The sequence below is a fragment of the Cystoisospora suis genome (genome assembly GCF_002600585.1).
Source record: "Cystoisospora suis strain Wien I chromosome Unknown contig_2784, whole genome shotgun sequence".
In the NCBI taxonomy this organism is placed as follows: domain Eukaryota; phylum Apicomplexa; class Conoidasida; order Eucoccidiorida; family Sarcocystidae; genus Cystoisospora; species Cystoisospora suis.
The window spans coordinates 11,632-36,641 of NW_027155580.1; the positions used below are offsets into that span (position 1 = coordinate 11,632).

A 25,010-nucleotide genomic window follows, 5' to 3' on the forward strand; every position below is an offset into this window, starting at 1 on the left:
GCAACCTAGCACTGGAAAAGCTAGATTCGCTCTGGCTTCGCGCACCGCATCAGCTGCAGTCTTGTTGAAATTCTTAGCGGTGGGACCCCTGGTCCCAAACAGACTACAGGAAAGAACTGACGGACATGGTACCCGCATCGCATGGAGAAGGCATCAACCGTTCCACACGGAAGGCGCTCTGGCGTTCATTTTAAACCCGCGTTGACCCAACCGCGGTACCCTGCCGTGGTCTGAGGGAAGAGATTGTACGAGGAAGAAACAGCTTGCTGCTTGGACAAATTTTCCGGCCGGGCCCCAGGAGAGGGCCGAGTTCGGAATTGTGGATACAAGCAGCTACGCCGCGGGCAGTAAGGAGTGTACACATGACAGCTGGAGCGGTGGCGCAGTTTGGCATAGGACCGCGCCAGCCCCGGTCCGGCTCTGTCACCGGGTATAATCACTAACTGCGTTCAGTAGCGTGAGACTGGTTACTTGAGATACAGGACGTGTCTGCTAGTCTGCTCGGCTGTGATGATTTGCAAATGAGTCGGTGACGGGGTGGGAACGCGATTATTGATTTGAACTTCCACGGGTCCGGAGTCCCACCGAACTTGTTCCTCGACAGTACGCACTGCACTGCGGGCATCAACATTCTCCAGTTCACTGAAGTGATGAAAGACAAGAAGCCATGCAAGGAGAGTACCGGAAGCTGAACGGCAAGTCTGCGAGGCAAAGCTTTAACAGATCTGCAGTGAGTGGGAGTTCTGGGGTGGAGGCGTTTCGTGATTCGAGAGGACTACTGCACGAACCTACTTCGTTTTTGCACCAGAGGAGCCCCAAAGTGACTGCTTTTTCTGCACGACTCTCTTCCGAGTATTGCTAACCGGTGACCCTGTAGGACTATCTTCTTATATTAGGGATAGTGCTCTGGGGTAATGTTACGTGTGTCTACAGGCTTACACTTTAATCATGTTCCAGTAGGGGCTATCCTGGGCGGTGGTACCCACTGATCGGCTTCTTCCGCTCAGAGAAATGATCGGGCTGACGTTTCCGCCTCCCACAGAACGCACACACAGGAGCACCGCGGCGGCTCCAAAAGATCAACCGAGAGTTCGTTCCTTCGCCGGGAAAGCCACCTACGCTCTAGTGCGTTCGAAACCCCCGCTGCACAGCGGACGCTGTTTCCCAAGCTTCGGTCGCTGTATTGCGGGGAGAACGAACCAGGCCCGCGACACTCGTTCCTCGCCGAAGCAGAAATACTACATCGCACAGCTGGACTCTAACCGATCTGCATCACCGGTGGTGTCCCTGTCTCCCGCATGTGATGTACCCGGTGTATAAACACGAGGGCCAACTCATGTGGTTCGGAACCAAGCCTCCCGCCTGGGCGTCGCAAGGTGACTGTGCCTCCACTCTCCAGACAGCATTGGGACGGCCCGAGCCGAACCGAGTGAAGATTTAGTCTCACACCAGGGCCGTCCTGGCAAATTTGCTAGTGTGTGGAACCTTATTCAGCCAGGTTAACTCGGCTTACGAAGAAACGGAATAAACAACGCATCACCTTCACATGAAAGCCTTCTGCCGATGGCCGTACAAATAGTACTACGTACCAAGGGTTAGAGATGAACAATGAGAAGATATGCCCCTGCAAGTGAACGGACGGCATTACGCGAAGGCGCAGTGTGCCTGTGCTGGACGGAGGTCGCCGCGGTTGCGGACGTCTCTAGCCAGTTGGGAGCTCCCTGGCCGCAGCAGCCTGCCATGCGTAGACCCTGGGGTTGCACCCGCTACGGTGATATGCTATTCAACGAGACCGACAGTCACACCTAGGAGACAATTAGTGATGTGCACTTCCACAGGCCAGGCAGGGCCGCGTTTAGCTTCTGGTACTCCAGGAGCTAGGCTGTTTGCTGACGCCGGAGCTGGGCAAGGCGGCTCTGTTGCTGCCTGATCTGTTGCTGACGCTGAACCACGACCCACTGTCGAAGTTCTTCTTTATTGACTCGCGAATCCGTAGTCACCGTCAAGGACTGAAAAAAAACAAGCAACCAAGAAAACCACAGGCCCCCAGACAGTGCAGATGGAGTCCGGCACAGCCGGGAAAAGTGCGGCAACGCGTCGGTGTTGTGCTGTACTGTATTACGTTGGAACATACGGCTCTGCCGAACGACGAAAGGAGCGACTGAAAGTCAGACGCGAATAGCATATTTTGAAGGTGCACGTGGGGGATCACTGCGGCATCTGCGCCCGATGCTGTAGCAGCCACTTCGGTCCAGGAATGCCCGATTAATGAGATCTCAACCGTCTATCGGAGAGGAGGAAAGTCATTCGTTGTGCCTCCTTTGTTTCGGACATGGCAGACGGAGAGACACGTTCGAGGACAAAGGTCCTCACACGTGTCTCCCCGTCTGCACAATTCCTTCACTTGGCCATGCTTAAACTGATAAAAGTCTGTGCGAAGACACAGTGCTTTGCATTGGAAGCTACCAAGGAACAACAGGACGGACACACTCACTCGCACAACAGGAGTGGATGCCTGCTTTGCGGCCTCGAAGACAGACTCCTGCTGTCCTAAATCGATGCCCGCCCGCACCGCCGCGGCGAAAAGGCTGTCGGCTAAAGCCGAATGAATGATTTGCTGCATCTGGCGGCAGGACTGAGGAAGATCGGTGTCTGCAGTCCCAGGTGCTCCCTGCCTCGTTGAAAGAGCTTTTCCGGGGCCGAGAACCAGAACTCTCCACAGTACACACACGTCGCCCAGAACCTGTTCAGCACACAACGGGGCGGACGCAGGAATAGTAGCAAACGAAAAACAAATAGGCCACCCCGCGGCACTCGTCAATCATGAATTTATCTATCTATATATGTGCAGGCGATGACAAAAAAGACGTTAACGATAGCGAAGGATTGGACACAAGAAAATGACGCAACAAATACCACATGGTTCAGAGTGTATCAACAGATAGAGATGACCGAAGATGACGGCGAACAAGAAGAGCGGATCGGCACAATAGTAGACAAATTGATAGGAAATTATAAGGTAAGATGCGTTGTTGGATGTTAACAGGATTCAGGTGCGGCACCCCGGTAGCCAGGGGCCGTCGGTCACGCAGCGGCCCCATCGTGGCCTCAGCCCCGGGGCACGAGAGAATATCTCTCCCACCAAGCATGCTCCCGAGGCTAGCAAGCCTTCACAGCAGGGAGAAAAGTTCGGAATGACGGTCTCACAGGTGCCAGACCTGATCACTGAAAACCGTACGAAGATGTGAACTTCATAGGGAAACTATGCATACATGGAGACGTAGAAATATGCACGCAGTTGACTAGTTACTCACACACATGTAGAGAACGTAACAAACTCTTAGACCTCTTAAAGGAAGACTGCAAGACCCCCCCGCCACGCCTACCTTTGCAGTGTCACTCAGGAAGTAACCCTGGAGATGCTATCAGGTAAGTGAACAAAAGCTAAGGTAAGAGAATGCAGACAAGAACGTATCCAGATCCCGTCAGCCTACTCGGACTTGCTGAGCATCGTTGGCAGCATCGAGGGCCAAGAGCAATGAGCTTGTGCAGCTCAGGATCTCCATCACCGGAAGGACCTGCAGAACGAGATCAAAACCGCGGCCTTCGTGGTGGGCAGCATCTCCGGACTGTGTCACTGCTCCTTGAACTGTTGACACTCCACTGTTGTAAGCCGCCTGAAGCTGCGGCGATGCACCGGGAAGTTGCGGTGTTTGGAACACGTGCTGAATAAGATGCGTCCACGCTTGAATTGCATACATAGCAGCACCCGCATTAGTCGCCGATGAAGGACAGCAGCAATAAAGTAGAAAAGCAGCCACAGCTCGGCCGGAAACAGTTGTCGGATTCAGACCATCGCGCAACTTCAGCTGCGCGCTGCCGGGCTGTAGCAATTCTCGCAGTGCGGCTAGGAATACGTTTCGCATGTCGGCATGTATCAGGCCGCTCGCCAAGACGCCTCTGCTTTCAGAGAAGCTAGCTGCGAGCTCGTTTCTGGCGGCTTGTTGCGTAGGAAGGCGCTGCTGAAACTGCTGAAGCAAAGATATAAAAACCATTCTTGCTCCAGTGTCTCCGGCGGCGCCGCCGCTGTCATCAGCTTCTGTTGCAGACTGGGCGAGCAGTGTAACTGCTGAGGCTATTGCTGAGTATGATATAGCAGGATAAGCCCCAACTAACCCCGACGCAACAAGAACAGATGGCGCCTCCTTCGCCACAGTGCAGAGAAGCAGTGCCAGTTGCTCTTGGAGCTCCGCTTGGTCGCGCAGCAGCTGCGGTGTGTCGGAAACAGCTAGCCACCAGAGCGCGAAGTGACGCCAGAAGATGCTGAGGGAAACCAACACATTAGTAAGGTACCGACAAAAACCAGGCCACGCACATGCATTCAAATCACTTCGTCAGAAGCACCAAGGCAGTCAGCGGCAGCCTACGAAGTGCTCCAGTTCGAGCAAGTGAAAGACACTCTCTCTACATGCTTGACTCGAGACAATCTATTTCATCAGAACTTCTCAGGATGCCAGCAGTATGAGAGTACAGGCAGCGAAGTGCGATCACTAGCTGTACACACGAGTCTACGTGCAGGAAGGAAAGGAACGCGGTTCGGACTGCAAACCAAGCAGGAGTCGGCGGGGGAACCAGACAAGCGGCCATGGAAGAGAAAGCACAGTCTCTTCGTGGACTGGGACTACTGCCGCGCGCGTGCTCCCTGCACCTACACCTTCCACACACCGCACTCCCTCCCTCTGACGGAATATCCCCAGCCGCTGTCACACTGTAGTACTCTTCTAATACAAGGCACTGCCCAGGTCAACGAACGAGGAATCCAACACTCACTTCCGCATCACATCTTCGTTAAGGAAGGCTTTCCCCCCCGCACCCTGGACGGATGACAGAGACACCTTGTCCTTCAAGGTGACGACGAAGTGAGTTACTAGACTTGCCAGCTGGTTGCCGCATCCCTGGGGTGTGCACGGTGCCGCCCCCTCGCCCGCTCCCCCCCCTGTGCCAGTCAAAGTGCCGTTTGAACTCCCCGCCCCGAGGAAAAACCTTCGTGCCTGTTCATCGGCCAGCAGACGAGCACTGCTAAGGGGATCAAGTGGAGAAGGAAGAGCCTCGTACAATAGACCCAGCGTGGCCGATACAAACGGAAGGACTTCATGGTGAAGAAGGTGCAGCATGCGCCTTAAGAGGAAGACGATAGATTGGAAAAACGGGGAATACAAAAAAACGCTGCCGGTGCCGTTAGCCAACGACGACGGAGAAAGAGCAACCTAAGCAAAACAGAGACAAAAGAAACTCTCCGTATACACCACATGACACTTACCTTGAACCGTACTCAGGGTAAGTCCGCTGAGGGATAGGGCAGGACATGCAGATGGTTTCTCCTTCTCACAGGCGACCCTTTCAAAAGTACGTCATCAGTACCTAAGGGCTCGCTAACAACAATCGCACCCGAAGTAGTAGTAGTACCCGTAGAGAAACGCCCCAGCGGCCAGTGGGGATTAGGAGACTTTAGGCGGTGGCTGACCCGTGTCACTCGTGCTGCACTTTGATTAAAGGAGATCCAAACAGTTGGTGGTTACACCAGAGTACATGAAAAAGCAAGACGAACACAAATATACAGGTATATATAGATGGCGCCAGATCTATGTGAACGCCTACACAGTACGGTTTCGCTTGTGCATACACAGTTACGCCACGTGTACTGAGCTTAAACAGGCTACTGTACTTTCATCCGAACAACTGTTGTGTTTCCGCCAGGGCTAACACCCCATTCCGAGGTGTCTCCTTCGCCAATGTCCAGATACCAAAAAGAAAGCCCTTAAGTCCCCAATCAAAAAGTCTTCACTTCTAGAAGATAGCCCTCTGGTCGTAGAATGTCTGGTAGAGATGACACATACGAAGACGGAGAGCCAAACAAGAAACCGCAGTACACTGGCATAAGAAGAGAAAAAAACCCGACTGAAGTCGCGTGTAAATACGAGAGGGCTCCCTTCCGTTTGTGGAGACATCTGAACCGTGACCGTGTGCCTCTCCGGAAACGGCGAGAAGCACCACTGCTGAGCAAAGAATAGTGAGATGCAGAAATTTACCTGAGTCGAGTAACAGATGACTTGCAACGCTTCCTTCCAAACCTCCGCATCCTCACTGAAAAAAGGAGGTGCCGAGGCAGGAATCAACGGGGAAAAACCCTTGCTCAGCGAGGCAATGGCATTGCATGTCCTCGCCCACCAGATAGCCCATGCCGCCGCTTGTAGCGGAGTCCTGACCTCGTTCAGCTGCGGACATGAAACAAGGAAGCCCAACGAAACGATGCAGCGTTTCTCCCCACCATCAGTCAAATTTCGTAAGGTCCGCGACTCCGATCCCTTGACGCGTTAGATTCTCCCTCCCACAAAAAAGACGTACGCGCCCCACACGAAGCTATGAATTCAGCAAGGAGACGGAGCCCAGTCACATCCTCGCCTCCTTCGGACAGATCTTAGGGGTTGCCGCGGCTTCCCTGAAGGCGGTGCTACGGAAAAAGATCTAAAGCAGTACACGGATCATAGGTTCGAAGTGCCTTAGATGAGAACGCACTATTATCCTCAGAGGTCTGCACTCTCGTTGCTTTGATCTGTTCTGATGGGCTCTTTCACCATTCTTGCCTGCTGAGCTTCCGCTAGTGAAGAGGAACCGCCGGAGAGTGGGAGTGGGCAGCGCGTTTGATAGATTTCACTCACACCATCTCATATACACAAGAAATCAGGTGCTGAGTTACAAATACATATATACACGCATGAACGAAGTCACAGTTGCCTTCTCAGACAGAGGCATTTCATCCGTTGAACGCCGTTCATGAGCAGTCCAGTGAATTCGCTCACGCCTATGAATGCAGACTATCAGCGCCCATCCCAGATACCCAAATGAAACGCCGTCTTCCTTGTCTTCCATTGCATACCTTTGTCAGGTTGAACGCAACCATAAGCTGCTGAAGTAATTCCTTCAGCATCTGGCGTTTCGCCTCAACAGAGACACCTTCGGTCATCTGTCCGCGCGACGCAACGGCTGAAGACGCTCCATTCAGCATTCCGTCCTCCCCTCCGACCGGACTCTCGGACCTTGCCTGCTGCTTGGTGTTCGAGCTCGAGACCCTCGCACCCAGGAGTACCCCGGCGGCTTCAAAAAGCAACTGTTGATCGGCCACAGAGTACAGCTTGTTCGTCACAAGGGCTGCACCAGTCTGAGCCAAGCCTTCGCCGAAACACGAGTCGTTAGCGTTCAGACCCGCCGTTTCCTCCCGCGGCAGAGGAGGAGCGAGAATAAGAAGACAGCCCTGACTTTGCAGAAACTGAAGAATTTGTACCCCGTAAACCGAGACGTGCGGCTGTGTATGCTTCAAAAAGCGCAACAGCGACACGCAGTTGCGACCCGCCACACGACATAGAAGCACTTTCTTCCTCTGATGCATGCCATGTGACCGCCCCCTACTGGACTTCGGGTCCGAAGAAGGACTAGCGGAAGCCTCATCGTCCAAGGAGGCATTGATCCCGGATGAGCCAAGCATGAACTGCAGGACCGCAGAGAGAAAGCTTGGATGATGAGTAAAGAAAGGGGAAAATCGGACGACCGTGGAAAGAAGAAGGAGACGTACCGGAGCGGGAGCACAGGTCTGAAACAAAGCATCTGTATGTAAGAGAGAAAGGAGGCATGAGCTCATAACATGGTTCTGATCTTTCAAGTCCCGAGGCAAGTCCCTGAAGTGTTCGGAAGAAAGAAGCAGGAGATGCAACATGGCTGCCACTTCTTTCCACAGCAGGAACGAAGCCGCCGTCTCAGTTGGAAAGCATTGCGCGGGAGAAGGGGTTACAGAAGAAGAGGAAGACGAACCAGAACCAGCCAGAAGAAACGAAGCAGCCGACGAAGACGGACTGGATGAAATGTGGTACGCAGCGGAGACGCGCTTACAGATACTAGAAACAAGCTCCTTCAACCAGCCGAGCGAGACGGAGGGATATACAAGAAAAACACGCTTGTAGAGCTGGCTCACGAGCTGAAGCAAAAAGCAAGACATAAAAGCAACACTGCGAAGTCGAACGTTGGCGGCCCAAGCAGGCGAGAGGGAAAAGGAAAAATATTATAGATGTTGAGTTCGAGAGAAGAGGTAGACGATGCACGCCCCAATTCGCGGACGCTCCGTGCACACGAGTGGATCTTGGACGAACGCCTCGAGCTCCATCCCCACCTGCCCCGCGGAGGCTTCTCCGCGCCATCTCATCTGCCAGGGCGATCCGCAAGTGTTGTCCGCGGCTGGACATATGTCCGCCCCTAGAGATGCGCGTTCTACCGAGAGGGGGCATGCCAGTTTGGAATTTAAAATAAACTTCCTGAAGGGACCGCCAACTGTGAACTCTGCCTTTGAAGCACCACCTTTTCCCTCCACGGCAAACCCCATCTCTCCAGGGTGCAACGGTGAGATGCTTATCCAGCAAGCCTCTCAGGGTGGTGTGCGGACCGTCTAGAGCATAAGTGGGGGAAACTCAAGATACGTGGCTCATGGCTCATCCCGGTTGTTCTGAAACAAACAGGATATACGCACCTCTTTGTATTCTCTGAGCTTCTCTGCTTCTTCGTCATCTGACTCGTCGACGTCCGCACGCTTGAAGCCTGGCTTATTGTCCGACTCGTCGATATCGCTTCCAGGCTCCCACCCGGCAACCTGACAGAGCCAGAAAACGCCAGGAGACGAAGGAAGATATGAGAGTTGGGAGTCGTCGCCAACCCGGATTTCTTGCCCAAAACTTACACGCTCTAACCCTCATGCGGAAAGCGGGCAGCCTCGAGGGAGCGCGGAAACCCCGCCCCCATGGTTGGCGGTCCCACGAGAATGCACTCAAGGCAATGTTTGTAGTACCAATATACGGTTTTGCTCCTGTAGAAGCGACTATCTGGTTTCATGTTCGGGGGCTGATCTTCAATAGCCGCACCTCTTCATTACCCCGCACTCAGGGCCCTAGTCGCACTCCGAACAAACCGTTTCTTCCGGCTCGCTAAAGGGACGAAGGCCACAGCTGAAACGGATTCTTTCGGCGAGTTACCAGCTCGCTACCGGTGGCCATCCAAGGAGGCATCCAGCCTCATGAGCGGCAGCTCCCATCGAGACCCCAGACGTATATAAAGAACGAATACGTGAAGTGGCTGTCCCGGAGTCAACTCCTTCGGTCCACTCCTTTGAGACGCCAACACAAATCGGACGAAAAGAGAGCACTGTACCGGCAATCTGTTTTCTTAGTCTTGATGATGGAGCCTTGTAGACTATATTGCAACATCGCACGACCACACGGTTTTCCGTAATAGCTGCCTAGCAAACTAAGATGCTTCAAGATGCTTCGCCATGATTGCCTGCCAGTACGGCATATCTCATGCTACTGTGCCGTCCCACCGACTTTTTGGTAGATGAGCTGTAGAAGGCTGGAGAGAAAAGGAGAGAGACCGTCGGGAGTGATGAAGTCGCAAACTATCCCTTGCTTTTCCCCCCCTCCGGGTTTGGGTGACGGGCACATGCAGGCGGGGGAAGCAGCACTGCCTGGAGTACTTGCAACGGGGCACGCCGGCAGGTGAACTTGAAGTTTCGTTTTATTGCAGAACAGGGAGAGAAACGGTTCAACGCGGAAGGCAATCGAAGGGTCCGGGCACGCAAACAGATCGCTGACAAGCGGTAACAGCAGGTCTATGCGTTTCCAGGCCTGACAAACAGCAGCCACAAGTGGCAGAAAAAAACGGCCAGGAAGGAAAGGACAAATGCAGGTAATGCATGCGGCAAACGGGGAGGGCCAGGCTGTTCCTTCGAGCATAGCGTTCTCGTCCCTGTCATGCAAAGCCGCGTTTCAGTAGCTGAAGCTCTGAGCGCCTGCGACGGGAACGTTCCAGGGAAAACGTCCTTGCGAACATTGTAAAACAACCCAGGACGGAGGCTGCGGGCGTTACGAGAAGCAAGAGACATGAAGAGGCAAATCACCTTGGGCAGCATTACACAAGTGCTGCGCACGGGGCAAATCAGCTAACTCGAAGGCACGAGGAAACCGGCCACGTATAATTGCTCTTCAGAACAAATATCCGAGAAAAGGCAAGCTCTGAAGACTTTGCTTCACACAGCACATGTGTACGCAAAAAGCGGGGACTTGAAGCAACCGAAAACCAGGGAACCCCCCCGTGGTCAAGGTAAGACCACTAGCGTCCAGACTCGCTCACAAGAAAAAGCTTCACCCGCCAGTCCCTGTGGTGTTGATTTAGCGGTGAATCAATTGACACGCAAGGCTCTTCGGTTGCCAGGAGAAGACAGTCCGTGACTATCTGGTTATATAACCCCCCTGCCGTCACCTCAGCACCCTGAAAGAGCACCGAGGTATGTCCTTACCATTAAGGCGACATCCTCACAGTGTTGCGAGCTGGCCGTGGTGGCGTTTCCACTCCACGAAACACTCGCAGGTGACACTTCAGCAGTCGTGTCATCGCCGAGGGGGCACCGCTCGTTCCCCTCCACCGAGCCCAGAGCCGCGCGAGTTTTGTACAGACTATGACAGGCCTCAAAGAGCGCAGCGGCAGTAGTGCTGACCATCGATGAGAACGCGGGGACGAGCTCACGCCTCTGGGCTACCTGCGACGCGCACGTCCGAAGAGCTTCTGCTAGCTGCGGAGACATCAGCAAGAAAATTACCGACATATCAATGTCCGGGGCACAGAAGTGTAAGCGAATGTAGACAGGACCTCCCTCTGGCGACTCGGTTCTAACTGAGGGCAATTCAAGCTGCGTCTCACCGCCTCACACTGAGAGACAGAGAAACCTAAGAGTTGAATGCGTGTAGGGAAGTTACGCCATTAACCAAAGATCCCCCAAGCGCTCTTCTAGTGGTGACCAAGAGCTGACTGGATACTAGAGGTGTTCCCCAGGTCCGTAGAGCCGTATACGTCAGTGCGACCGAGCGCTGCTCAGCTGACATTCCCCATGACGCTTTCTTCGTCGCTGCCGCGAGCGATACTCCAAAGAATACTATGTGGCAAACGCATTCCTCCTCTATCCCACTGGCCCAGGACTCTATTGAAAACATGATGCACGGGTGAAGTAACTTCCTGAAGGAAGATACTTGAAAGTGTACACCTGCCCCTCTAAGACATACCCCCATCCTACACAAGAGCCTCGCCTTGGTCTCCGGTCCCATTTTCTTGTGTGCGAAGACAATCACTGCTTCACCGGCTTCGTTGCACGCCTCGACTAGCCAGGTCTCGAGAAGTACGTGGATCAACGTCCCCTCCGTAGCTGGAGCGTCTGTTGCAACACGGCCTTCAGGTAGGCTGTTGGTGGACTGAAACGACTTGGTGGTCTCGAAACTCCCGGACACCGCCGAGGGGCACTCCGGGGTTGACACCGGGGGTAGCAAAAGATCCATGTAACCGACGTATCTGCCGATGATGTCGCATGTCAGACTCAGCAGCCGCCTCTTCCGCCTGATCACGGGTAACTGGATTAGGTGAAGCAAGAGGGCAGAAAAGGAAAGAGGAGTGTCCTGCTGCGCAGGTGAGGAAGTAGACGACTGGAGCGGCGCGTCCGAAGGGGTTGGCGAAGGCGAAGGGAAATGTTGGCGCAAGGCTGTGCGGATCTGCAGAAACGACAACAGGCAGAAAACATACACAGTCACCATTCGAGAAAGAAAGGAAACGGGGTCACTGTCGTGTGGTCAGGATGTGTTGCTAACGACGAGATGTTTTCGTAAACGCCATGTCGGCATGTGTGTAGCTTGACTTTACCTCGGCATCTCTTCTTCTACTGTCCGCCTCGCCTCCAGCTGTTTGCGAGGTTCCCACAACGGAGTCTTCCAACACTTCCTGATGGAGTACAAGCAAGACCCGAAGGCACATCTCCAGTCCATCAAGAATCCTTTCCTTTCTCCTCTTCAACACCTCGTCTCCAGAATCCTCCTCCGGTAACACTTTGTCTCCTGTTGCTGACAACGACGACGGCGGTGACAAGGTCTCTGACATCCGCACGGCGACACCTAAAACCTGCCGAATTTCCATGAACGCAGACGGCCACTCGTGGGGAAAGTCAAGCTGTAGAAGCCTTACAATAAGCAATGCTATCTTATTCTTTACCGCGACATCCTCCTCTCCCGACGATAATAACTTATCAGGAACGGAGGGGAGAGAGGATGAGGAGGAACGGGAAAGCAAAGAGCTACGCCCATTTGAGGTAGAGGAATCCACTGTAGCTCCCGGGTGACCTTGAAGAAGGTAATGCTTGAGTAGGATATTCCCAAATAAGGCCTCCCGGAGTGTCCGTCTTTGCGCAGAGGTACTCCGCGGAAGGAACGAGGTGAGAAATGTCTGCAGGGTCCAGAAACGTGACTCGACAAATTTCATGTGAGGCAACCATTGCAGCAGGGCCGTCCATCCATCCGGAGATGTTTGCAGGGCTTCAAGATATGCCTGTGCCCTCTGCTTTGTATCTTGTGACAGGCCAACGGCAATCAAAGCGGGGTTAGAGAAAACCACCTGGATTGCCTGTTCCAGATCCTCCATGTCGGCCACGGTGGAGAGACGAACAGCAGCCGGACGTGTTCAAGCGGTGTGATAGAAACCACAGATTTTGGCAGCACTCTTCACACGGCTTTGACCGTGCGAACACAGTTCATTCTCTGACATCTGAAGTCCGGAAAGCACACGCGGAGTGTCCTAGTGCTTTCCGAGGTGGTCCTGCGCACTTCCTCAAAACACGTGTTTCTTCCGCGCTGTCATCAGCCTGCCTGCCCTCGTCAGCCGCGTCCCCCGAAGAGGAACGGGCTTTCACCACGGTGCCCCCAGATCTGACTTTCGACAAAGGAAAACGAAAGATATACGCAGAGGAAGGCGCACCGGCGCCACCGACGCAGAGCTTGCAGGCGAAGTCGCCAGGCGGAAGCCAGCTTTGGTTGGTGGTATGGCAGTTAAGAACTGATAGACACGGGATAGTTCAACGAAACTGGCGTCTTCCCTTATCCACCTCGAAGGGTATGATGAATACGGCTCGTGGCGTAAGAAGCAAGCCAGAGTCCAAAACGCTCAAACGGGCGCCGTCCCGGCCGGATGTGGCCAGATAAAATCTGCCCGGTGGTGACAAATCAGGAAAGAGAAGCCCTGAACACCGGAAAGATTAAGAAACGGAACAAATCCCAGACCGGGGACGGTTGAGGGCGGTGGAGGAAGGAGCAGCGCTACAACAAAAGCGGGGCGTGCCACGAAAAAATAGAAAAGAAGACGACGGCCCGTGACGCCCCAGTATGACAACAGTCCTGCTTCTAAAAGCCCGACGCTCGTCCTAGTTCAGCAGATGACTGCCAGTCCAAGACCGACTTCAAGAGGACAGCAAATGGAGAGAAGCCTATGATCAGCACAGCCGCTAAGCTGTGCCCAACCAAAGCAGAATGGGCGGAGGCTCTCACCAATCTGAGGCAAAACAGGAAGCGGATGAGTGAAAGAATCCCCCTAGAGTGAGGCCAAACACTCCTTGATTGACTGGTCTCAGAACTGTTTCGGTGAAGAACCGAGCGGCTCCGGCCTAAGCCCAGTGACACTTCATGAATGCCCTGGGACATAAAAGAGCCGACGACAGACGTGAACTAACATGGACTCTGGTGGACGCTGGAAGACGGATAACGAAACTTCCCGGCACGCGAAAGGGAGTGAGAAAATGGTAACCACACACTGCGCTGGAAATGAAGAGCGCCCATGCGCGGCTGGTGATGCACACGGAAATCTCCTGCCGCGACGGTCACTGTACAAAATCCGTCACGTCAGATCAAAGAAGGCCTGAGGCATGTGGGAAAGCAATTATCACCCCGAAGTACAAAGAGCAGGTCTCGAGAACTCAGGTTTACAATGAAAGCTTCTCAACTTTACGCCGAAGACACATGCAAGATCGGGTAAGGTTTCCCAGGAGCTCGAAGTGCGAGTTTATTGAGTAAAGGGCTGCCTGGAATTTGCCAGAACAGGCGGACGTGATCTGCAGAGCAGCCCGTGACAGCCCCCGCAACTGCATGCACGAAAAAAAAAAAACGCATGAGTCGATTGGTCACCCAGATCGTGCGGGACAGCATAACAAAAACTTCCATACTCAGGATACTCGGGTTCTTTGCGTGTTGATGTGGAAATGAGATGGGCTTTCTACTGGAACGGATGAAGTAGTGTACCATGAGGCACAGTTTTCCGATCCACATCACTCTGCACGCTGGCCTACGAGCCGGGATGCTGGGTGCGCTCACTCAGCATCCGTCGTTCCCTGCAGCACGCCGTCAGGTTGGACAGCGCGCGTTGATAAAACCCGAAATCCTCTTATGATCATCAAGAGTCTCTTGTAGAACAAAGTGTCCCTGTGCAGCCTAGTCGCCATGTCTTTTCTTAAGAATACGAGCTGGCCCCTTGCTTGAGCGGAAGGAGCCAGGACATGCAGCAGCTTTCACGTGAAGTCGCAGGATCATTCTTGTTGACACGAGTTCCTCATCAGGCGGGTTGCCAGCCAGAGGCAGCTCGCAAAGAAACGTGACCCGAGAAGCTCAAGCTTGTACCGGGCTACCTCTTGCCCGCTCTGGTACTCGGCTGCTCACGAGCTCCGCACCTCGGAACGACGGCCGAGCAGCGAGCTTTCGCTCTCAGGCGCCGCATCAACCCGGAACGCTGCTCTTCGCTAAAACAGTTTGCAGCTTGAGCGGAGAAGCGGCGACTCCTTCATGACCAGCGTTTGTTACCGCCGCGTCCGAAACCAGCTACTGACTATGGATTTGCCGCGGTGCAACACATCGGCACTAGGCTGTATAGCACTGCACTACGGGGTGTCACCGCGGTGCTGACTTTAACCAGATAACTGCTTACGCTGCTGTGTCGAAATAGCGCGTCTCCACGTACATAAGAAGTTGAGTCGTATGGACAAGAACAGAAACCTTAAGGATTCCACAGCCGGGGTTGCGGCAGTGATGAACTGAGAACTGGCAGCAAAAACTGGCGTTTACACGTATTTACCGCCCAAGGTGGGCCACGTGCATGTGTCGAACCCGAAGGCGCACTTCACCAGAAAGGGGCTCGGCTAGGAACACCGGGAAAACGCCAGCCCCTCACCACAACGCCTCGCTGCCGTCTTAGTGCAGCTGCCCTCGCGCTCGAGACTACCCCGAATCGCCCGATTACCGAGGCCCCGCTTCCCCTTCACTCGACAAGCACAGAAACGTACACCGGCAACGCCAGTCACATGTCCACGAGCGTTCACGTCTAAATCTCGAAACCAGCGAAGCACACAGCTACGACTATACCGTCTTCACGGAAGGCTGCGGAGCGCGCAGAGACGCGCCACACACACAAAGGATAAAAGCCAAAGCCTTCTTCCCCCTCCCGCCAGCATCACACGACGACCCTGAGGTACACCAGGTACCGGCGCTTTTCGGCGCCAGCAACTTTCCGTCTTCTCGAACAACTGCCCACGGCTCGCACCTAGCACGTCTTTGGCAGTACTCGACCGGATAGCAGAAAAAGCTTGCGCAAAGTACGGTCACACTTGTCCTAGTGAATACCGCGGCAGCTGTTTACCCCAAAATCTTCCAGCGTTTCTCCAAGACACCGCACTGTCCTTCTACCTCATGCAGTCCACTCCAGGACAATAGCCACTAGCTGCGTCGCTTTGACACCCGAATCACTTCCCCTAGCCGAAGAGGCAGTAATGCTTGCCTCCCTGTAGCTCGAGGCAGGGTCTTCAAGAACTCAATCCAAAGCGACTTGAATCCTCGCTCTACTATCACTCCTCGCAACGCCATTGCTGCCATGCCAGACCGTCAAAGCACATTCCCTCTGCTGGGCCTTCCTGTGTCGCATTCGACCATTCGGAATTTCCGAAATCAATTTTGTAGTCAATCTAGAGGCTTATCGGCTTCTTCCTCCGCATTGGGTTGCAGATCATCCTTACTCCACCGCTCCTCACAGTAAAATCTGCCCTTCACAGTTCGGCCGCCAAAAACGCGGCCGTTCATCGTCAGAAGAGCCCTCGTTGCTTCCTCTTTCCTCTCATATTCACAGAAAATCCGCACAGCCTCCTCATCAGGGGCATCGGACGCCTCGACAATTTTGACCTGCAGTAGATTGCCGAACTTCGCGGCCTCTTCCTCAGTTTCTTCCTTCAGGTCGTCGTCCACTTCCCCTCTACCCACCATGTTCAGCAACAGCAACACCCGCGTAGGTGGCCTGTTGAACTGCGCGCGGACTTGCGCGGCCGCTGTGACGACTTCCGTGCCCTGGAAATTAACACACATGACGAAGGCCAACGAAGAGAGGATGCGCTACACCAGGAGCGAGATCCAGCCACACGCGATTTTCCCATCAGAGTCAGTCGCTCTTTACCGTGCAAATGCATGAGACCAGCCTTCAGAGCCCGTTTCCGACTGATGGTTCTCCGCTGATCCGGTACCTGGATCCGAAGTGCCACAACTTCAATCGAAACACCTCTCAGTTGCTACAGATGCTTGGTACTACGAGCAGCGCACCGACCAGAGAACGCGACGTGGAGTCCGCAGTCTAGAGCCAGGTGAAGCTAAGCACGGCGACTGGCGTGCATGCGAAAAGAGGAACGGTAGTACGGAGACAGAACAAGACCTGAGCTGCCGCAGGCCTGCCCTCATGTTTGAAGAACTGCAAAGCTTCCAGAGCGCGGAAAGCCCATTTGGAACCGTGAATGGCTACTCCGGCGTCTACCAATTCCATACGGCTAAGCCTCACTAAAACACACCACAAAGTGGCAAACTTGACCTGAAAACCGACGCAGAAAAGCACCACAGCGTTAAGATCCAACGCTCGTCAATCGTGGGGGTAGCGGTGACTGCACCACAGAGGACGTTTCTCAGTTTCGAAGCAGCCTTCCGAGTGTGTCTTCATGTTAGAAGGGGACGGGACAGAACAAACCTCGCGCGCCCCCAGGTACCCACACACAAATACCCACGGCTCCTAAACACATGGCCATCTGTAGTGTACGCACATGTAAGCTGGTAGCAAGGCCAACTACTACGTGTTCACAGACGAGACCCTCTCCGCGAAGAGAGCCCAGGCGCGATGCGCACCTGTACTATAACACCGCTCCTCATGGCGGTTTTCTTTGCAACCAAGGGGGCCGTGATACCCTGCTTGTTTACTCCGAGACCTTCTCCATGCTTCCAGCCCATCTTCTCCATCATACGAGCTGCAAACGACTTCTTCGCAGGGTCAATATACGAAGGCAACGCAGGAGGCGCCGGAGGCGCCGGAGGTGCCACTGGGGCTGCTGGAGAGTCTGCAAAAGCAACTCCGGAGAGCGAGGATCCTAAAGAAAAAGAACAGCACAATTCCAGTTGTTTTCTTCCGTCACCTCAGTAGCCCGAGTCGCCTCGAGTTTACACGGGATAAACCTACTGTACACACCCTCCGACGCACACGCAGGAGTTGGGTTCACTTTTTCCTTTTTCCAGAGTCAGCGGCACACGGTTCCTTCCAGAGCGGCGGAAGCAAAGCCGTAAACGCCCAGGGCTACGGCCTGTTGGAAGCTCTCATTACATGCGTGACAGCGAGTCAAGATCTAGCGAAACCTGCTGCTGCGAAAAATGCCCTTCCCCGCAGACTGGTTGATAGCTGTGCCTGAGTGGGCTGCACGAAGCAGACAACTACAGGCCGGGTCTTTACTTGCAACTCGTTGATACGGTACCTTAAAGAGTGCCAGGTCAGATCGACCGACGAGCGACACGGCACTCTCAGCAGCGAGCACAATGAAAACCAACAAGCTGTCTTTCTGTAATGGTGACGTGAATCACCCTGTGCCACGGGGGTTGTACGGATGAAAGCATCGTAAACACCCACTTCGTCTACCAGAGGGCAGCGTCCATGCAGATTCATGAATCCACTAGTCCAGCTAGCCAACACGGGCATGGAGGCACTGTCATTGTATCTGCGTGCTCTAAGAAGCTAGCGTACTACACTGCAGTTTTATGTACTGCTACGCTTTTTCAGCATCCGAATGTAGGTTGCATAATCTGCGAACGAGTCACCCGAATCGCTCGCTTGCCGATTCTCAGTAGCGAGTTTGTCCGCACAGCAATACCTACAGTAACAACCGAAGACCACGATAGTACTTTGGGCTCCTTACCCCCACGGTGTTCGCGTGCAAACAATCACGACAAGCGTTTTCCTCTACCGTTGTATCTTCTAGGGCAACTGCGTACACCCTAACCAAAGCGCCTGCTGCCAGGGGAACGACCGACCAGCAACGAAGGCAGACCTTCTGAGATTCACGAAACGGCATGCTATCTCCTTTGTCACGAAGCCAAGCGTGTACACATGTGGTGCCAAAACAGGTATCCGGCGTTCGACAGGTAAGCAAAACGACCTTCTTCCCCACACAGTTTAGGAGTGTTAACAGCTTCTAAGGATGCTGCCTGAGTGCTCTCCCCCCCCCAAAAAACATCACATTCTCTGTGAGCACGTGGACACGAGTGTTTTCGCCTCGCCGTCTTGTTTAAAGTACAGCAAAGAGAGACATGATCTACCAGTAACACAGCAAACACGAAGAAAGATTACGAAGTGTGCTGAAAAGGCTCTTCTCCTCACCGGAGCTGGGAGGGACCGAGCTGGCTTCTCTCTCTCGCCTCTGTTTCTCCAGTTCCTGTTGTCTGAGCCTCTCAAGCTCCTCTCTCTGTTGCTTTCTGATCCGTTCTCTGTAGACCAAACCGTAGTCATTCGGCATGGCTGGATCGTACTCGTCCTTCATTTCCTCAGTAACTAGCATACCACTCTGGCCCCGATCATCGTTCTGCTCATCTCGAGACACTGGAATGATTCCCCCTACACCTGCAGCATTCCCTACAGTACCAACAGAAAACACGGACTCAGCCCTCACCGTACTCCCGTGCTTTGAAGCTCCGACACTTCCAGCCGCTGCCACAGCGGTATCAGTCGCCTCTCCCGTACTCGAAGACGAACCCTGCCGGCTACTTCCGATCAAAGCCTCGGTTTTGACCGCTTTCAGCTGGGCAGCTACCGCCGCCGCAGCGGCGCTCGCGGCCGCAGCCACCGCTGCAACGTCTAACGGTGCCTTTGTTGTTTTTCCTGGAGCTGCTGTCGCCGTGGAAGAGGAGGCCGAACTGGTGGAAACGCTGGAGGACTTTGCTGCAAGAGTCTGTTTCCGGACAACTGCAGGAGTTAAGAGTTGAAGACGCTGGGCCGTCCAAGAGGACGACATTGACGAGCAGGGCGGAGACGACGTTGCTGACGAAGACAAAGCTGAAGAAACACTCGGCTCTGCAGGAGCCGGGTCGTCCAAGTCGTCGTACAGTGAGCCTAAGAGAGAAGTATTCTTTGAGACATTTGAGGTAGAGACAGAAGAGCTGCCTTCTTCCCCAGAAGGAGGAGGGAGATCTCCATAGAGAGAGTCCAACATCTCGACGACTCCGGAAAGTGAGCAATCACAGACCACACGGGAACAAGTGGAGGAAGTGCGCGGAGGATGCAACAAAGAAAAAGGCTACGGGTGCGAATTCTAAAAAAGAGGACGGTAACGCAAGGCAATCAAGCACAACAGCTCGTGCTCTCTCGTTCCTGTACTCGAGTTGCGGTGTCAGGCGAGAACTACACATTCACCTGTCAGCGGCAACGACGTTAGCAACAAAGCGACAGAGTCATCTGCCCATCCACGCCGAAAAACTGAACAAACACACAACGACGCGGCTATCAAGAACAATGGCCGCAATCAAGAGCTCAGTATCCCCGGTTGAGGCAACGAAGACGTAGCATAAGAGGTCAAACGTACGACGCACCACACCGCAGGCAGGCTGTAAGCTGAACGAGCCGTGGAGGTGGGTCGGGTGCAGGCACTGAGATCCCGCGAAGAGACGAAATGAGTGTCGGCCTCGCCCGCTGGAGTCCGTGAGACTGATGGAGTAACCTCTGAATACAGAAAGAAAGCCTGCTCTCATGACGGAGAAGGACAAGGTGACTGCCCTTCACAGAGCTCGCCACGCCGAAGAGAATCCGTCTGCCGGTCTCCCCCTTCAATAGGAGACGGAACAGGCTGCGAAGGTGAAAGCAGAACTGCCCCAGTCCCGAGCCACGCAAACACCGAATGCAGGCTGACATTTCACGCCCCCCTACACGAGAGACCTTCCTGTAGTCGCTTTCCCGCACCGGAGACTCACGTTCTCCTTGTGTCCGGCGTTCCAAAGGACGCCCGTTTGAAGTTCGTGTTTCCCCGCTCTGCATGCAAGAACACAGGGAGAAAAGAGAACGGCCACGGCCTCACCTGGCGGAGTCTGGAAGACTGCCGGCAATGACAAGAATCAAAAGCATAGCTACCGATTTCCCGAAGTTGGTAAATTAAGTTCCTCGGATGCAGTGTTTTGCGGCGGACATCTCTCGGGCTGCCTTCTACCGTGGCAGCGTCTCCGCCAGAACTGGCACCCCGGTTTGACCGCCCTGGCGGGAGATCTCGTCTTGATGACCTGAATGTAGAGGTGGCTTCGATTTTGAGTAGTGACTGGCAATTCAACAGACGTAGTGGTTTCGCGAACGTGGCTTCAACGTCTCTGAACAACCTTACTCCGTTTTTTTTTTCGTGGACAGGCCTTCCGTTTTTCTGCAGACGGTTTCGCCATCGACTTCACGACAACGGCTAGGAAGGTGCGCCACTGTAGCGCCTGGCCCTAAGGCTGACGAAGTCGGAAACGTCCCTTCCTCCCAAGCACTCGCACAGCGAAGGGTGATGAGGCGCCAGAGGCGTCGTGGTGCCTATGCGACACGGCTACACAGATTGTACTGCAAGTACGAGGTCAGTTGCCGGGTCAGAGAAAAGACGCTCTGTGTGTGATAGCAGTAGCGCGGAGGTGCTACAACAAGCATTATCCTCCCTCGAGGTCTCACCTGGTGTGTCCACCTGTGTCTTTCAACGGCGCGAAGTCACTCGGCGTGAGGACATCTCGTAGGGCAACATGTCTCCCACATGGCCCGTCAACTCGAAGCTTTATTGTACAATTTTCAGCTGTCCACCACGCTGTGGCGGCGAGGGGGCTGCGCAGGAGAGGTGCAAACTTGCGTCGAAGACTTCAAGCTAGCCTAACAAGCTTCAATGATCCCCTTCCGTTTTTCGTTTCTGATCCAGCCTACTCCGGAACGCGAATGAAGCTACCGTGTCAAGAAACGTGGGAATCGGGGAAGGGACCATCAACTCCCGGGGGCGAGAGTGAAGCTCCAGTTGTCGTGTTAGACAGCGCCTTCGTGAATTTCTGATTGTGGATTTGTCTACCTGCGCTCCCGTTCTCTCACACTGCTGTATGTGGGGCGTAGAGCCAGAAGTGCTGTGCGAGGACAGCTCGCAGAACGAAAACGCCAGTCCTTAATGAAGAGAGGGTACTAATGAAAAGACCTTTCAAGAGGCCTTGTCGGTCGAGGAACGTTTATTTCCCCGCAGCGCACTCCCACAACACGCACACACCCAGGCAACTCTGCAGAACCGCAGCCTAAGAAGGATGAGAGTACTCTAGGCCTGTACCCACCGCGAACAGTTTCGGAGAGCGATGCCGCCTAAAAATGATCTGCTGTTCACAGAACCACTCGCCCGAAAGAGCTGTACGCCTTTGCGGCAGGATAAATTGCGGTTGACGGCACACTGGCGGTTATGGCTCAGAGTGGCCGGAAGATTGCACGGAGCCACACCGTCCCATCCGGATCAGTGTCGCCACTGTTGCTAAATCCGAATCAAAGCATCCGGAAACACTGACGCGATCGTGCCGCCACGACACGTAGCTTCCAGTTCACCTACCGGTAGAAGAGGATCGGCCTCCCACCTGGGCGATTTCGGCTGCAACGTGCGCGCCGGGGTCGCAGCCTCACATGGAGTCCGGCTGTACGCCACGGAACCCCGAATCTCGATTTCGAGCATGAACCTTCGCTTGTTCAGCCACCGACCCCGTCGACATTTGAATCCAGAGCTTGGACGTTTTTGAAGTCCTTCGTACGATGCGATGTCGTATTACCGAAACTTGTACACACAAAATAGTATTTCTTAACAAGAAAACCTCAGCGGATTCCGGCTGGGGATGGCAGGCGCGTATCAGCCCACGGGGCAGTACCCCGTCCTATGGAAGGTGCACTATCAGTTCTTTGAACCATCACCGAGAGTAACAGACTTGTGGCTAAAGCTACGGAGACAGTGTGACCTCCTTCATATACCACATCCACTGCACGGACGTGACGAACGCACTATCTACACGGCTTGTTCCTCACCATTCACAACAGACACGCGGGGACTCCAAACCGGGATCACCATCCATTCTGACGCCAAAGAACGGAAACCAGTTAAGGAACTTTTCATTATCAGCAAGTTCCTCAAGGTCGGTCGGACCAGACAGCGAGCTGGAAGAAGCTCCGAAGTTGTATGCAAGCCTAAACCGTCCCTCATCGACACGAAAAACACACTACTACACTCCCACAGCTCCCGCATCGATAGACTCCGAAGCCCAAGCTGACGGGAGAAGAGAAAGAACGGGCCCGGTTCTCTCGGCGCATCAAACCTCGAACGCCGCATCGTCAGCTGTCTTCTGCGACAGTTGTTCATATGAGACTCCAACGTGAAAACACGCGTGGAATGAGACAACGATGGCGCACGTGAATAGAAGGCCAGCGACCATATGGCCTGCAAGCAGCAAAACTGTCAGGATTCCCACGGTGACGCACCCCAGTCGAAACGTGCGTAGCGGCACGAGTGTGGATCCTAACCGCACGGTCTCGCCTTTCAATCCAGCTGCAAACGCTGCACCTCCGCACAATCCCGCGACTACAAGCACTATCGGGTTAAGCAGCGCCGCCACCACAGAGAGTGCTGAGCAAATAACTAAGTAATTCATATAAAAGTACCGCAAATTTCGCTCCACGCGGTCCACTACCATCGCGCTTGTCCGCGGTCTTTCGAAAGAAAGAAAATGAAAGAACGCTTTCCAAGAGACCATGCGTGCAGCCACTGACTTCTGGAAAGCTAGATACACACCGTGGACCTGCAGAAAAAAAAAGACACAACAGAACAGTTCGTGGCTACTGCCCGGATATAAGCGCCGCGGGCAATTTCACGGTTGATAGTTCGTGCTGCCGTCGCGTGACGAAAAGAAGTCTTGACCACTAATGCTTAGTGAAACACACTTCAAGCCCAGTCACGCCAACAACCCACGTGAGCTTTGTCAATATACGCAAGACTACAACTGAGCGGAACTGCACCGGCCACAAAAAGGCAAAGAATGTGTGACGTCCCGAATATAGCTACGCAATGACCGACCAGCACGGCCAATACCTGGACCGACTTGTTTCTCTTTTTTTTCCCCGTTCTCCAGCAATTGCTCCTCCCAGACAGGCAGAAATAGTTCGACTGCACAATCTCGGTCGGCGTCGCACCTTAACAGTGCTGGTGCTCGCAACCCACACACACCACCTTCGGATGCAACCAGGGGAGAATGCCATTGAATTCTCTAAGCATCGGGTCACCGAGTGGAGTGGAACGCATACGAATCTCATTAAACTCGTCAGCTTTTAGAATCGGGTCACCTAGTGGAATGAAACCCATACCGCCTCCGTTAGGCGGGCAACACCGGGTAGGAAGGACTATCGTTTCCAGATGAAACACTCCCGAGTTGCTGCTCGACAACGCTTCCCCCTGCGCAGACAGCCGGTTGGCAGGCCCCGCGTCAAACATGTAAAGAGGGTCCCCGCTACACGCCACGTAGCTTGAAGTGCTTCTATCCACAGAAGCTAGATCAAGATAGACGAACAGGATGAACACCCTCGCCCCGGAGGCCCGTACCTGCGAAACCGCGAAGTGAGCAGTCTGCTTTCGGCCGTCCGCCGTCGCCTCTTTGGCGCAATCCATCCGTCCTTCAAGACGTAAGGGCCGACCGACACATGATCCTCTGTCCGCGAAACTCCTAACTTCTCCCGCCTTGTCTCCGCCCGGCTCCAAACAGGCTTGGTTGCTACGAAGGACCTCTGGTGTGGTGGAGATACCCGAAGGCACTGACGACAACGGATTTGTCACCACGTTGCCACAAGCTGCTGCCAACGGGCGGCTGCTAGTGCTCTCTGTAACCCTGCAGACATTTGCAGCCCGTGGGACTCCGACTGGAAGCTGCGAAGGAACAACCGGCGAGGTGTCATTGTAGAATGCGTCAGTATCGCTAGAGTCGAGCATGATGGTTGTCGAGAAAAGTCTGCAACTGCCAAGGAAGCTACACTTTGATCCACCTGCAATGAACTCCCAAAAATGTCTCGTCTTCGTCGCGACAATTCCAGGAACGGCAACCGAGAGCACTCAGGCGTACAAAACAACAAAACACGGCTAGCAGCACGCCGAGAAGACACGTAACCACGTCGAAGCTTAATCCACAACAAAAAACCGACAAGCGACGCGGATGACGGCCCGCAGAGCAAGGACAAAGGACCGCAGCCCGGACAGAGCCTCCTTTTGATGGACAGACGTGCTCCGTGAAGGCTGGTTGGGAGAACCAGAAAAGACAAGAAGGGCGCTCAGAACAGACGAACAGTCGAGGGGTTTAATGCTCCTCAAACCATCCTCAGGCGACGTTTCGCGGAGGTACCCTCTCCCACCAGGTTATTTTTCACCACCCGTCAGGGCTTGATGTTCCTTGTCCTGCTTTGGTTTTATTCTCTTACTACTTGCACTTCTGTCTGCGTCGACACTCCAAGCCCGGAAACAGTTCATCTCGCAAGCAAGGCCAACGGAGCAACGGGAGACTGTGGATAAGGAAAAGCTCCGAAAGGTTCGTCTCCCTCTCGGTGGTAGCGCGCGAACTGCGTTGCCGTGCAAGCCCCCCTCTCCGTGTGTTGTGACAAACAGAAACAGCGGTGCCCGGCCTTGCGAACGAGTAGAGTTGCGCCACCACAGCACTGAGGGCGGCAACAGCTGCAGGAGTCGAGGCTACTCGGGGAAAATACCTTCGCTCTAAAAC

General features: G+C 54.1%; 1 protein-coding gene across 1 annotated transcript; it reads right to left on the reverse strand.

The window, feature by feature from the left end:
- Positions 1–987: 987 nt before the first annotated feature.
- CSUI_005761 (exportin 1-like protein) lies at positions 988–25,010 on the reverse strand. The gene is made up of 17 exons (XM_068065931.1): positions 23,849–25,010; positions 21,821–23,051; positions 20,923–21,069; positions 18,619–20,259; positions 17,103–17,341; positions 11,782–16,283; positions 11,154–11,633; positions 10,394–10,666; positions 9,423–9,722; positions 8,576–8,695; positions 6,938–8,029; positions 6,090–6,275; positions 4,831–5,267; positions 3,495–4,323; positions 2,495–2,743; positions 1,590–2,009; positions 988–1,033 (listed from the first exon to the last, which is right to left on the reverse strand). The coding sequence occupies exons 6-16, from the start codon at positions 12,550–12,552 to the stop codon at positions 1,878–1,880; spliced, it is 4,869 nt and encodes a 1,622-aa protein (XP_067922094.1). The 5' UTR covers positions 12,553–16,283; positions 17,103–17,341; positions 18,619–20,259; positions 20,923–21,069; positions 21,821–23,051; positions 23,849–25,010; the 3' UTR covers positions 988–1,033; positions 1,590–1,877.

Bases quoted from the DNA above. Each gene is read 5' to 3' on its own strand.
- CSUI_005761 (XM_068065931.1), bottom strand. From the start codon at position 12,552: ATGGAGGATCTGGAACAGGCAATCCAGGTGGTTTTCTCTAACCCCGCT. The intron at 10,667-11,153 runs GTATGTCTTAGA...ATGTCTCCGCAG, and splicing joins GGCTCTTGTGTAGGATGGGG to CTAGCAGAAGCTCTTCGGAC. The intron at 8,696-9,422 runs GTCGGTGGGACG...TGGCTCTGTCAG, and splicing joins TACAGCTCATCTACCAAAAA to GTTGCCGGGTGGGAGCCTGG.